This window comes from Poecilia mexicana, unplaced genomic scaffold, assembly GCF_051168715.1.
Source record: "Poecilia mexicana isolate PSO_F unplaced genomic scaffold, ASM5116871v1 scaffold_23, whole genome shotgun sequence".
Classification (NCBI taxonomy): Eukaryota; Metazoa; Chordata; class Actinopteri; order Cyprinodontiformes; family Poeciliidae; genus Poecilia; species Poecilia mexicana.
In genome coordinates, this window is record NW_028263392.1 from 19,430,759 (window position 1) to 19,443,299 (window position 12,541).

The 12,541-nt window shown below is 40.7% G+C and overlaps 1 protein-coding gene and 1 long non-coding RNA gene across 2 annotated transcripts in view; both read left to right on the forward strand.

Annotated features, from left to right (window-relative positions):
• Positions 1-12,541, forward strand: part of large1 (LARGE xylosyl- and glucuronyltransferase 1) — a 72,658-nt gene that overhangs the window by 49,362 nt on the left and 10,755 nt on the right. The window contains exons 8-12 of the mRNA XM_088003227.1: positions 3,846-3,971; positions 4,666-4,821; positions 6,455-6,618; positions 7,628-7,906; positions 7,991-8,137. Coding sequence (XP_087859353.1) covers positions 3,846-3,971; positions 4,666-4,821; positions 6,455-6,618; positions 7,628-7,906; positions 7,991-8,137 — 872 coding nt within the window. The remainder of the gene's footprint in view (positions 1-3,845; positions 3,972-4,665; positions 4,822-6,454; positions 6,619-7,627; positions 7,907-7,990; positions 8,138-12,541) is intronic.
• Positions 438-2,442, forward strand: LOC106909790 (uncharacterized). Its single transcript, XR_001416169.2, has 3 exons — positions 438-1,960; positions 2,057-2,275; positions 2,361-2,442. It is a non-coding gene; the product is annotated as an uncharacterized LOC106909790 (long non-coding RNA).

Here is a 12,541-nt window from a genome sequence, read left to right on the forward strand (position 1 = left end):
GATTCACCCATGTGCCTTTTTCTCCCGCAGACTATCCCCAGCAGAGAGAAATTATGATGTTGGGGATCGTGAACTACTTGCCATCAAATTACCATTAGAGGAGTAGCAACATTGGCTCAAGGGCGCAGTTCTCCCCATCGTTGTTTGGACGGACCATAAAAATCTAGCTTATCTCTAGTCAGCTAGAAGACTCAATCCTCGTCAGTCACGTTGGTCATTATTCTTCTCTCGGTTTAACTTATCCATTTCTTTCCGCCCAGGATCCCGTAACGTGAAGCCAGATGCCCTATCCAGACTTTACTCCCCAGACGACTCTGAGAAGGAGCCTGCCCCCATTCTACCTCTTAGTTGTTTGGTTGCTACGGTGACCTGGTAAATTGAAGATCTTGTTAAACAAGCACAACAGTCTGAGCCTGATCCAGGGTCCGGCCCCTCCAACAAGATGTACGTACCCACAGCTATTCGTGCCCTTGTCCTAAGTTGGTTACATTCTTCGAAGTTTTCTGCTCATCCAGGCATCAGTCGAACCGTAGCTTTAGTTAATTGAGGTTTTGGTGGCCGTCCATCCAAAAGGACGTTAAAGATTATGTCTCCGCCTGTCCCATTTGTGCTCGGAATAAGTCCTCCCATCATCAGCCTCCTTCTGGACTTCTTCAACCCTTGCCTACTCCCAAACGGCCCTGGTCGCATATTGCTATTGATTTCGTCACCGCACTGTCTGTCTCCAAAGGTATGACCACTATATTGACTATCATTGATATATTTTCTAAAGCTTGCCATCTAGTGGTTTTGAGAAAACTTCCTTCAGCTTTTCAAACAACTCAACTCCTACCCTAAGAATGTGTTTAGATTACATGGTATACCTCTGGACATCCTCTCTGACCGAGTGCCACAGTTCACTGTTCAAGTTTGGAGAAATTTTTGTTGTGCTCTTGAAGCAAAGGTGTCACTCACCTCTGGTTATCACCCACAGTCTAATGGTCAAGTCAAACGAATGAACCAGGAGTTGGAGGCCACCCTCAGATGTCTGACCACCACCAATCCGTCTGACTGGAACACTTACCTCCCCTGGGTGGAGTATGCGCATAACTCTCACGTGTCCTCTGCCACTGGGTTGTCCCCTTTCGAGGTCCCCTTAGGCTATCAACCCCCACTGTTCCCGGCTGACGAAAAGGACATCTCAGTCACCTCCGTCCAGCACCACATTCGACGGTGTAAGGTCATCTGGGACAAGACTATCGCAGCCCTTAGCCGCACCGCTGAACAAAATCGTCGTTGGGCTGATTGTAAGAGGAGGGCTGCCCCTACGTTTGTTCCTGGTCAAAGGGTTTGGCTTTCCACAAGAGACATCCCATTGAAATCAATGTCCAAAAAGTTATCCCCTCGTTTCATTGGGCCTTATGAAATTGAGCGCATTGTTGGCCCATCGGCGATTCATCTGCGACTGCCATCTTGACTTCGTGTCCACCCCACGTGGTTAAACCGGTCCATTCCACTCCCTTGTGCCCCACGGCTGAGCCCTCTCCCACCCTGGACATTGATGGTCACCCGGCTTACTCGGTCCGCCGGATTGTTGATTCTCGGAGGCGTGGGCGGGGTTGGCAATACCTGGTGGACTGGGAGGGTCATGGTCCCGAGGACCGTTTATGGGTGCTGGGCTCGTTTTTTTTTGGATCCATCCCTTATTTTTGATTTCTATTCTTCCCAGTCCCCTGGCTCTTCTGGACCGCCAGGTGGCGGTCATTGAGGGTCGGGTAGTGTTGGTTCCAGGTTATGGGGATTAGTTTGGTTTCCTTTTCAGTTCTTCGCCACTCCACCAGAGGGAGCCATTGGATCACTCTGCTGGGGAGGCATGCCTGCAGGCTCTCAACTATCCACACCTGAGAGGAATCATCATCCAGAGGAGTATATGAGCAGCAGACAGCCAACACTTCTTTGCCAGAGTGTTTGCCAGTTTTTGGTACTCTAGCTCCTCAGTGTGTTTGTTCTGAAGATCTCTTGTGTTTTGCTCAGAGTTTATTCAGGCTCTCACCATATTCTTGTGAATCTCCTTCAGGAATCCTTCAAGGCCCTTGGGGTTGGTTTCCTCTAGTCCACCGGTCCTGAAAGAAACCTTTCCGTGATGCCTCTGCTGTCTGTTTTGCTGCTCCTCTGTGGTGACATATCTGACCTGCCCACCCTCCTATGCCCGGTCCATCTCCAGCCAGCCTACGACAGCTCTCTCCCCAATCTGGAACCACGTACCTCCACCCGTCATCCTCCGTTTGTTTTTCAAGTAAGAACAGAGCTCTCGGCCATTAGTTATCTCCTTTTTCCACCCCCTATGAAGCCATCTAACCTCTCTCTTCCCTTCTGTGCAGACGCACCTGGACTCCGACCCGCTGATCCTGTTTCTTTGTTTGATTTTGTATTGTTGCAATAAATATCCTCTTTTACATCCATCTCTCCGTGAGTGTTTCTGCATGTGGGCAAAAAGCATTAGACCCACCATGATACTGAGCAAAGAGGGGAGGTAGAAGGAGCCATTTAAACCATCATATCAATCACATTGTGAGTAATGTAAAATATTTGGCAGAAAAATGAGATCAACTGCAAGTGCCATCAGAATCAGAATGGTGAATTATGTACTTCATTTGGCTGCAAAACAATAGACTTTAAGCAGTCTCTCTGCCCAACTTATGCATATGTGCAGAGAATTTCAAGAGGGATGGCAAAAGAAAAGAAGACATATTGGTACTGTCAACAACAGATGGTACAGTCCAGTAGATGTGCTACTGTGCAATATTGTTTCTTCAGCACAGATAGCTGTTAGCTGTATATTTTGGACCATATCTAAGAAGGCAGTTCTCCAGTAGTATATTTTACGTAATGAAAGTTGCTTTTTAGCTATAGACACTACATCCCACTTGTTTTAGTGGTTTTAACTCTGCTACATATCCATCATTTCAGCGGTTTGTCAGCTACTCTGCCAGTAGAAAGCAAAATGTTGGATTTGTTTTATGCTGTTGTCAGGGATTCATCACCTCTGCCTACTCTTATTTTCTCTGCTCACTGTATAAACCCCTTGTTCAGAGACAACCAGTAGTAAAAGATCAGAGAAAATGGTCACACAAAACTGAAGAAAACCCTGCATGATTGGTTTAAGGCTATTGATTGGGATGAGACTGGAAGTCAAAAAAGGTCTTCAGGAGTGCCCCAGCACTTCAGAAGACCTCAAACTCCAAAGCAGGTCGAGTCTACTTTGGAGACTCAACCAAAGCAGTTTCCAAAGCTGCTTTGTTTACCAGCGGGTCCTTGCTGGTAACAAGAACCCGTTCCTTGTTTACCAGCTGTAATATCACAACAGCTGTTGGTAGAATGGATATGGTTGCAATATACCACTGGTGAACTTTTTTTTTTAGAAAATAATAAGGACCATAGAAGATGGTATCTGGTATGATGTTGTGTGCTGGCTGATCGGAACCGATTAGATGAGCTCATTAAGAAGACCAGGTCTGTACTAGGATAGCCACAGCAGGTAGCGGGAGAGAAGAAGTCTCTTGGACAATGTCTTCAACTCCATGCATGATAATTTGTGTACAGAATGTCATTTTTCTGGCATTGTATATTTTCCCTTACAATACAGTTTGTGTGTTTTTTTGTTATTATTGCTTATATTTATATCTGCATTTGATATTCCCACAGAGCAACAATAAAAACTGGTTTTATTCCATTCTACAAGTTTAATGCTATATCAATAAACATACATAGAGATAAAGATATACATTGTTTGTTATTAAGAAGTGTATTGTTTTTATTCAAATTTGTCAAATCTGTCACTGTCATGTATGCCATTTGGTCCTTAGGACATCTTTAATGCAGTGATCAAGCAGAACCCATTCCTTGTTTACCAGCTGCCCTGCTATTGGAACGTTCAACTGTCAGACCACACTCGCTCTGAAAAATGCTACAAAGATGTATCAGACCTGAAGGTGAGATCAGGTGTTCAGAACTTTCTATAATCAGTCTTTGCCAATATTTAAGGTGACTGTAAAAAACAAAAAATGTCATCTTGTTACATTGCTTATTATTGTGTATGATTATTGTATACATTTTGTATATTTATTTTCTTAACAGTAGTATCTTCAATTAGTATGTTTTTGTGTAAGAGTCATCTATTGAAAAATAATACGAAATGTGCTGTGTGACAGTAGATCAGAAAGAAAAATGGATATATAGTTAGCTTGGTTCCATACCAAGCTAACTATATTTTTGACCATTATTTGTGGAATGCCGTGGTACACTGAAGAATTGTTTTGATATCTGCTCAAAGAGAAAGTAAACTTAACTGTGTTCATCAGACTTTGTGTGAATTATTGTAAATATTTCTTGAATTTATCAACTGATGCATAAGAGCATTGAACGTAAACAAGAAGAAACTGAAATTCATGGAAAACATTATAGTTTTTCTAACTTGAAACAAGTAAGTAATCCATTACAATGACAACAAAAATAATATGTCTTGGAACATACGTGACTTAACTTTTGCCTATCCATCAGATGAGTTACTGTGGTACAGCAGGAAATAAAACAAATGTTTAAAAGGCTGATTACCAGCCCACTGGCTAAGCGTTTTCTGAGCTGTGGGAAATTGCTTTAACTTTTCTGTATGGCTCTCCTAAACAGGTGATCCACTGGAACTCCCCCAAGAAGCTACGAGTCAAAAATAAGCATGTTGAGTTCTTTCGAAATCTTTATCTTACTTTTCTGGAGTATGATGGTAACCTGCTGCGACGGGAGCTGTTTGGCTGTCCAAGCGAGGCTGACCCCAACAGTGAAAATGTAGGTGAAACTTTTTCTGAAATACCTTGTATTGCAGCACAGTAGAGCTACGGACAGTTAAGAAATTAATAAACCAACTGTTCAAAGTACATGTGTGCTAAACAGTGTTTTTTCAATTGTAAAATAACTTTCTAATTGTTTTTTGGCCTTATGATGAACTGCAATACCCAAACTTTTTAAGAATGTCATGTTAATTTGGACATTTTAGTATTCTCATGAAATCCTAACTCCAAATTTTTGCTTCACAAGGTGACATCTTTTGCATAACTTCTTCTTTTCGAAATCTTCCTTCCTCCTTTTTTCTTGGTCCAAACATTGCTTTTTGAAAGATTACTTACTGTGGTTTTTGATGATGGGCTGCAGACATAATTTTTGGTGTTACTTTTATACTGTTTGGATAAACATAGCAACAACAGTTTTTTGAGTCAGCTTCAGCTGATCAATATTTAAAAAGCTAAAATTATATAGACTTTGAGAACCCACAACCCAAGATAAGCTGAAGAGAAGTTGTAGAGGCAAAGTGAAGACAGAGAAGGAGGAAGTTTAAAAAGTTGCTTTTATTTCTCAAAAAGAGGTCCTTGACAAATAAAAGGGATGAACTTGAAGTGCTGACAAGAATCAAGTCAGAGTATTGGGAATGCAGAGTTAAGTATTCAGTAAGACATAGCTGAAGGATCAAATTTCCTACACCTGTATCTTTCTGCCTGCCTTTCAGACTGTACGGGCAGACAGATTTGTAGCAAAAAGAAAGTAGGTGGATTAGAAGTGTTAGGAAAGCTGCCAGCCTCAAATGATATTACGGCCTCAAATGTATGAAAAGGTACATGCAGCAGACTGTACTTAAGACTTAAGACACTTTGTACATCTTAGACTCCCAGTATTTGTCAGAGAGTCCTATCGTCTAAAGAATATTTTGGATGAGTCTTTATTTGTCTGGTGTATCAGAAATGGACAAGAGGCCGGGTGGACTGTTTTGTGGCTTGCCATGGAAACACATATGTTTGCTGTGGAGAATGCAATCTGTTTTGCCATCATATTATGGGAATATTGGCATCAGTCAGCAACTTTTGTTCTTAAAGTTTTTATTATTTCAGAACATTATTAACTAATCATTAATAACTAACATTATTTTTGGTGTTTGGTATATTAGGCATCACTGTTTGATCCTTCAATAAGCATAGTCTTGGTGACGTGGGTATCTCCACACCTATCCATTTTCCGATGTGTTGTAGTACTGCTTTCCAGAATGGAGAAATGCATTTATATTCCCAGATTGCATGTATAAAGTTCTGGATTCCGTTTTGCATTTCCAGTATAGGTTATTGGTGAGTAGACCCATTCTATGAAGCCTGGAAGAGGTGAAATAAAATCTATAGTACGTAAATTTTTTTCTAGATTCTTTAATATATTTCCCATTATTTGACAGCCAAAGTCAACAACTCAGTAAGCTGATATGCTGAATTGCAAAAAGTTATTCTCAAAATACGATCACTAAGGATTTATAGTTAGTTATCAATCATTTTGTAACAAGATGGAGAATGTAAACATGGAGTGCTGGGGTTATTTATCTGCACTAACTGCAACTCAGATATTTCAGTCATTAAATTGTTTGTGTTTTTTTCTTTTCTTGCAGCTGCAAAAAACTCTTTCCGAGCTTGATGAAGATGACCCCTGTTATGAATTTCGGCGAGAGAGATTTACAGTTCATCGAACACATCTTTACTTTCTCCACTATGAGTATGAACCCAGTTCTGACCAAAGTGATGTCACTCTTGTTGCCCAGCTATCTATGGACAGGTACTGCTGTACAGCTGAATCATATACTCTTTGCATTTCAGAGATGTACACTAAACATTTTTGGTACATCTGTTAAAGTGGATATATCATAGCGTATCATTGGGTGCGAAGGAGGAGGGGCCCGGGGGGGTGGGTCAAGAGAGAGATGGTGGAAGGGGGGTGATGGATAGGGGCGGACAGACGGACAGCGTATTGCAAGAAGGGGAAGGAGGTCTGACTGTGCGCTAACCTCCCCTGTCCCCCCAGATATGCTATTTTATTTATATAATTATAAATAATTTCCACTATCAGTAATGTGTCTACCAGAGGATTCCTCTGGTCATTATCTTTCATTAGAGTTCTCATTGATAGCTGTATGTTGAAGCACTGAGGAGTTACAGTCATTGAAGTTTGTATAGCAGATTTTGTCCAAGTGTGTCATTTGGAGACTCCAAATGGAGACTCCAAATGGCACACTTGGACAACACCTGTACATCCTCAAAAATAAACATGTCCAAAATGACATTTCTTTTTTGTGCTATTTTGATCAGTCTTGAAATCCACAAGCAGAATACTTTATTCTACAGATTTATTGTATTTTCCAGTTAATACATTCAACACTCAATGTGCATTTACAAGAAATAAAAATGAAAAATCTGGGTGAAGCAAAATGTTTCAATTTCTTTTGTTACAAACATAATAGCTACAAATTACTTAAAGTATTTTTGACATGTCATCTTCATAAAGAGACCAAGCTTTTGCATGCACTCTAAATTGTTCAAGAACACCAGCTGATTTAATTTGGGTATACCTTTTCATTTGTTTTTGGTGATTTAGGGGGTGAGGATTAAGGGGTTAAAATAGGCAGCTATAAGCGTTTTTAGTGGACATCTCAAGGATTTGCAGGTTTTAGCTGTTAGGTTATGTAGTTCCACTATAAGCCTATAAAACTCCAGTGTTTGGAAAGTATAGTTGATTTTAGTGATTCATATTTTATGAGGTCACCATACTTGTCCTTCCCCCTCTGTAGGCTCCAGATGTTAGAGGCTATCTGTAAGCACTGGGAAGGCCCCATCAGTTTGGCCCTATACCTTTCAGATGCTGAGGCACAGCAGTTCCTGCGATATGCACAGGGATCTGAGGTGCTGATGGGCCGCGGAAATGTAGGTTACCATGTAGTCTACAAAGAGGGGCAATTCTATCCAGTCAATCTCCTGCGAAACGTTGCCATGCAGCAAGTCAACACAAACTATATGTTCCTATCAGACATTGATTTCCTCCCCATGTATGGCCTCTATGAGTATCTCAGGTAAGAAAGACAAGTCTTTCAATTCATTTTTTCAATTTTATTATAGTGCACAACTTCCTTTGCATTCATTGTCTTTCCTTGCAGGAAATCAGTGGTACAGCTTGACATGGCCAACACCAAGAAAGCCCTAGTAGTTCCAGCCTTTGAGACTCTGCGATATCGCCTCTCCTTCCCGAAGTCTAAGGCAGAATTACTCTCCCAGCTGGACATGGGCACACTCTTCACCTTTAGGTGTGAAACAGAAACACTTATATTATTTCTTGTCATGTTTAAGTGTTACTGCAAGCAGCTCTACTTCTCCTTTACTTTTATTAAAAATATAGCATGGAAACATTTTTGTCCAGCATCTCAGAAAGCATAGGTGTAACTTCCTGAAGGACTAGTGTGGACATGTCCCCACCAACTTTGGCATGAAGGGGACAATCCCCACCAATATTTCCTGCACCTTTTTTTTCTAATGTGCCTTCATCTATGTAACTTGGTATAGATGGTATAGATGGTATACATACATGTATTCAAAGCGTTTACAGACAGGTAATGCTTTTTAAAATTCCTTTGTAAAACGTAAATGGCAAGTCCTGGGGCTCAGTGCTCTAGTGGATTGGACATCACGTGTCACATGCGCTATTGCTTTACATTGAGTCAGGAATATCGGTGGTCGGGGAAATGACACAATCAAGCAAAGAATCTGAGAAGGGGACGCAAAGTTTTGATATAGTCAACACTACGATAGCAAGATAACAAGGTCCAAAGGGATCACATTTCACAGGTCAGTAAAAAGCTTTAATTAAAAAATATATATATAAAGAAAGTGGAGAGTAGATTAGTTATGCTAGATTAACTTTTATCACCTTAGACTGACTTTGGACACCCCTAGTTTAAAGATCATGAAAATCAAAATTTCAGTGTCTCAAAACATTTTAATATTACATACATTTCAAAAAGACACAAAACAGCTGGAAAGTATTTACTCAGAACTTATAAAGGTACATCAAAAAATGAAGGAGACAGAGGACTGAGTTAATGCAGAGGAGGAGCATGCACAGAACACGGAGTAGATATTGAGTAACAAGAAAAAGTGCTCTACCATTAAGGAAACATCCAGATATTCTTCTACAAGAGATTTTGTGGAAAAACTACTTGGAGACACACTAGAGATCAATCCAAATATGGAATCCAAAAATGGAACTGGAGAAGGCATACTGAGAGCTAGCTTCGCCACCTTCTGGGGACAGAAACAACAGGCAGTGATCTATTGCTACATTTCTCCGCAGCAGAGCCAAGGAAGATTTTGGACAAAAAGCATGGGGGGAAAGCAGTATTTCTACACGGGAAACTGTTATATTTTGATAATGACTACCCTTCCCACAGTGCTGCAAATATGCAAGGAATACTCTGAAACTAAATGGGTCCTGAAACAGAGAAAGATTTGCTTCCAGACTCCTTCCCTGCTAAGCTACAATTGTGGCTTACCAGGGAAGCTACACTTGTTCTCCCTTAACACAAGACAGCAGCAGAGGTGACAAAGGACATGAATGAGGATGGTTTATCTGTCCCCTTGATCAAGCCAAAGGAGAGCCTGGCTGAGTAACTTTCCTATACTACCTGGAAGAAGATTGGTTTGAAATAGCAAATACTAGGAAAGGAAAATTCAGGTGGTAACATCGCTGTCAATTATTGCAAATAAAGCTTAAGCATCGTTTATGTTTTTGCTTAAGACTCTGCAAAGAATGTTTCCTTTGCATGCTTTAGTGTTGAGTGACAGCTGCGCAGTCTTTCTTTGTAGATTTTATAATAAACGTTTATTATAAAACGTGATGTTTTATAATAAACGTGACGTTCAGTCACAGAGACATTGGAAATACCAGGTCCAGTCTGTGACCTCGATTGTGTGTTGCTTGTGTTGTATGTTGAATTAGATTAAAATTATCAAGAATATCGCACAGCTTTTTTGGCCCTTTGTTTAATAATTGTCAGTGACTTCAACATTAATATTGATAACCCACAAGACAATCATAGTAAATACATAAGATAGAAAAAAGTTAACCAAAGTCAGTAAGGAAGTTTTCTACATATGTTGCAGTTTTGTATAAAGTTACAGTATTTTCCGGACTATAAGCCGCTACTTTTTTTCCTTAGCTTTGAACCATGCGGCTTATAGTCCGGTGCGGCTTATATGTGGATTTTTCTTCCACCACCAGGGGGCTCTTTAGCAGGAAGTGAATCATTGGAAGTCAAAATTGGAAATAAAAGAAGAAAGCGCCCATTAATACGGAATTAGGTAATAATAGGGAATTGAAATTTGAGAATGTTGTTGATAGCATTGAGAGGAAAAAGAAGATTTTTCTTTTTTTTAAAAATAATACTGGGATCTTTATGAGAATATGAGATATAGCTATTAGGATCCAATAGACGACAGTAGTGCAACAATAATGGATGCAAGCTGCCGTTGAAATCTAAAGAAGAAGAAGAAAAAGAAGGCGCCTATTTTCATTTAGCAAATGCTAGTAGCAGACACAAAGGATCAGCACTTTTACTATTACAGTTACCGTTCGGAAACTACCGTAATCAGTTAACTCTAAACTTGGCAACTTTTTCCTTTTCAACCGCAATAAACGTGATATTCAATTGACCTGTTATGACTCAAATTTTGGGTGTCCGCCCCCCTGTGCTTCTGAGGTGCTAATTCAGTTAGTACAGGTGATTCAGTATTGTCATGTTTCTGTCCGGAACACAACATCAATATTATGCTGGGTGATGAAGTCATTAATTAGTAAAGCTTTTGGTGTTAGTAACTGAATATTTAAAAGGGCCAGTTTGAGTGAGTTAGTGGGAGATAGTTTTTGAGATTCAGGTTCCTTTAGGTAGGGGATGGGTCTGATGTTTGATTTCTGGAGACTGTATTTTGTATTTCTGTTTTTTGTAAGTTTTCTTTTAGTGATCCAGACAGGTCACTAAACAAGTCCTGTTTTGTAATGCTGGTGGGTTAGACACATTCTTGAAGAAATGTGTAAAGATAATGTCTGGCACTCAATCTCAGACTACAGAAACAATTGGAGGGTACTCTGGGGAATCAGAGTCAGGTAGTTTTGCTCTTTGAGCACTAAGAAAATAAGTAATTTTATCCAGGAAACATGCTTTTTGGGTGCTCAGGAGAGAACCCATTTCAGTTTCTCACTGAAGTTAAGAAAACTCAGTTCAGGTGATGAGATTTCTGATGAACTGACCATGTCTTGATGAGATGAGGCCTTTAGAGAAGAGTCTTGGTTCCCATTAGGTGATGAAGGAGTGCGTGGGGGATGGTGTTGTCCTGCCCTGGATGAGATGAGGCCACCGATCCTTTAGGTGCAAGAGTGGTGAGGAAGGGTTTGGAGTCAGTGGGACAGCTGTCCACAGCTCCATGTCCAGTTGATGCACCGAGAGGCCAGGGATCCGAGCAGAGGGGGGTGCGGGGACCGGAGTGGGGAGAGCAGTCGCTCCTTCTCCAGTTGATGTTTTGTTGGTTTCTTTAGGAACAGCTTGTTCCTGATATGCGGTGGGTCCCTTCCTAATCAGGCATCCTTTGGTCAGTTGTTCTGTGGCCATGTTGTTGCTCCCATTGATGAAATGAAATAAGTTTGCAGAGAATAGCTTTATCCCATGTTTGTTAAGATGGCGTCTGTTAGATCTGAAAAGGTGGAAACGTTCAGAGAAGGTTCTGTGGTTATCGATGAATGGCACTGTGCTGGCAGCACATGCTTTTATCAGCTATTTATTTATAGAAAGCAGTCGAGAGTATTTCAGGTCACCCATCCTGCTGCTGGGACGGGGGCACTAAGAAAAATCTTCAGTTTTAGTTTTCCAATAGCTTTCAGAAGAATGGTAGTCTTTTTTCAGAATCTCCGATTGTTGTTTTGCCAGATCATTAGCTTTAACATGCACAACTAGAGTTTCAATATTAGGCTGATCCATTGTTAGAGAGAGTATTGTCTCTGTCATAGCAGAAAGAGTGTATTCGGGAAAGCCCATGATTCTGGTTTTCTTGGCATTGCAGAAACAGCTGATGCCATTTACTGTCTCATATCCGACAATAAGTACTTTTGGTATATTTGTGATTTTCTTAGTGTTCGCTTTGGGGGTGAATGTACTTTGTACCTATGGCTGATGTCTGAAGGTGAGGTTCCCCTCACGGATTCTTGTTGAAGTGCAGCAAATCTTTTTTTCAGTGGGATTCCCATGGAATCAGAATGTGTTCTTGCTTGGGCTGGTCATTTGTCCTGTGAAACAGGGCCAGTGGAATACTTTCTCCTTGTTTATTTTTCATCGGTGCAGCAGGTTTTGAGGTTGGGATGTGTGTTTTGACTCAATGATTCGTCCATGTGAGGGGTTATTGCCCCTGGTCCTTTAGTCAGATTGACTGTTTTGGTTTAGCTCCCAGAGTATTCCAAGGTGGGTTGCCTGGTGTAGGGCATGCAGTCTGTCTCTTCATTATTTATAGGAAGAGTTGTTTTGTTGCCACAAAGATTACTTAATGCAACTTTCACTTCTAGTAGTTTAATCAGCCTTTCGATTGACTCAAATCTATGTGGGGTTCTGAGCTAATTGTTGTCTTGAGCCTCAAAATTTATAAAATTATAAAAACTAAAGAGCAGGATA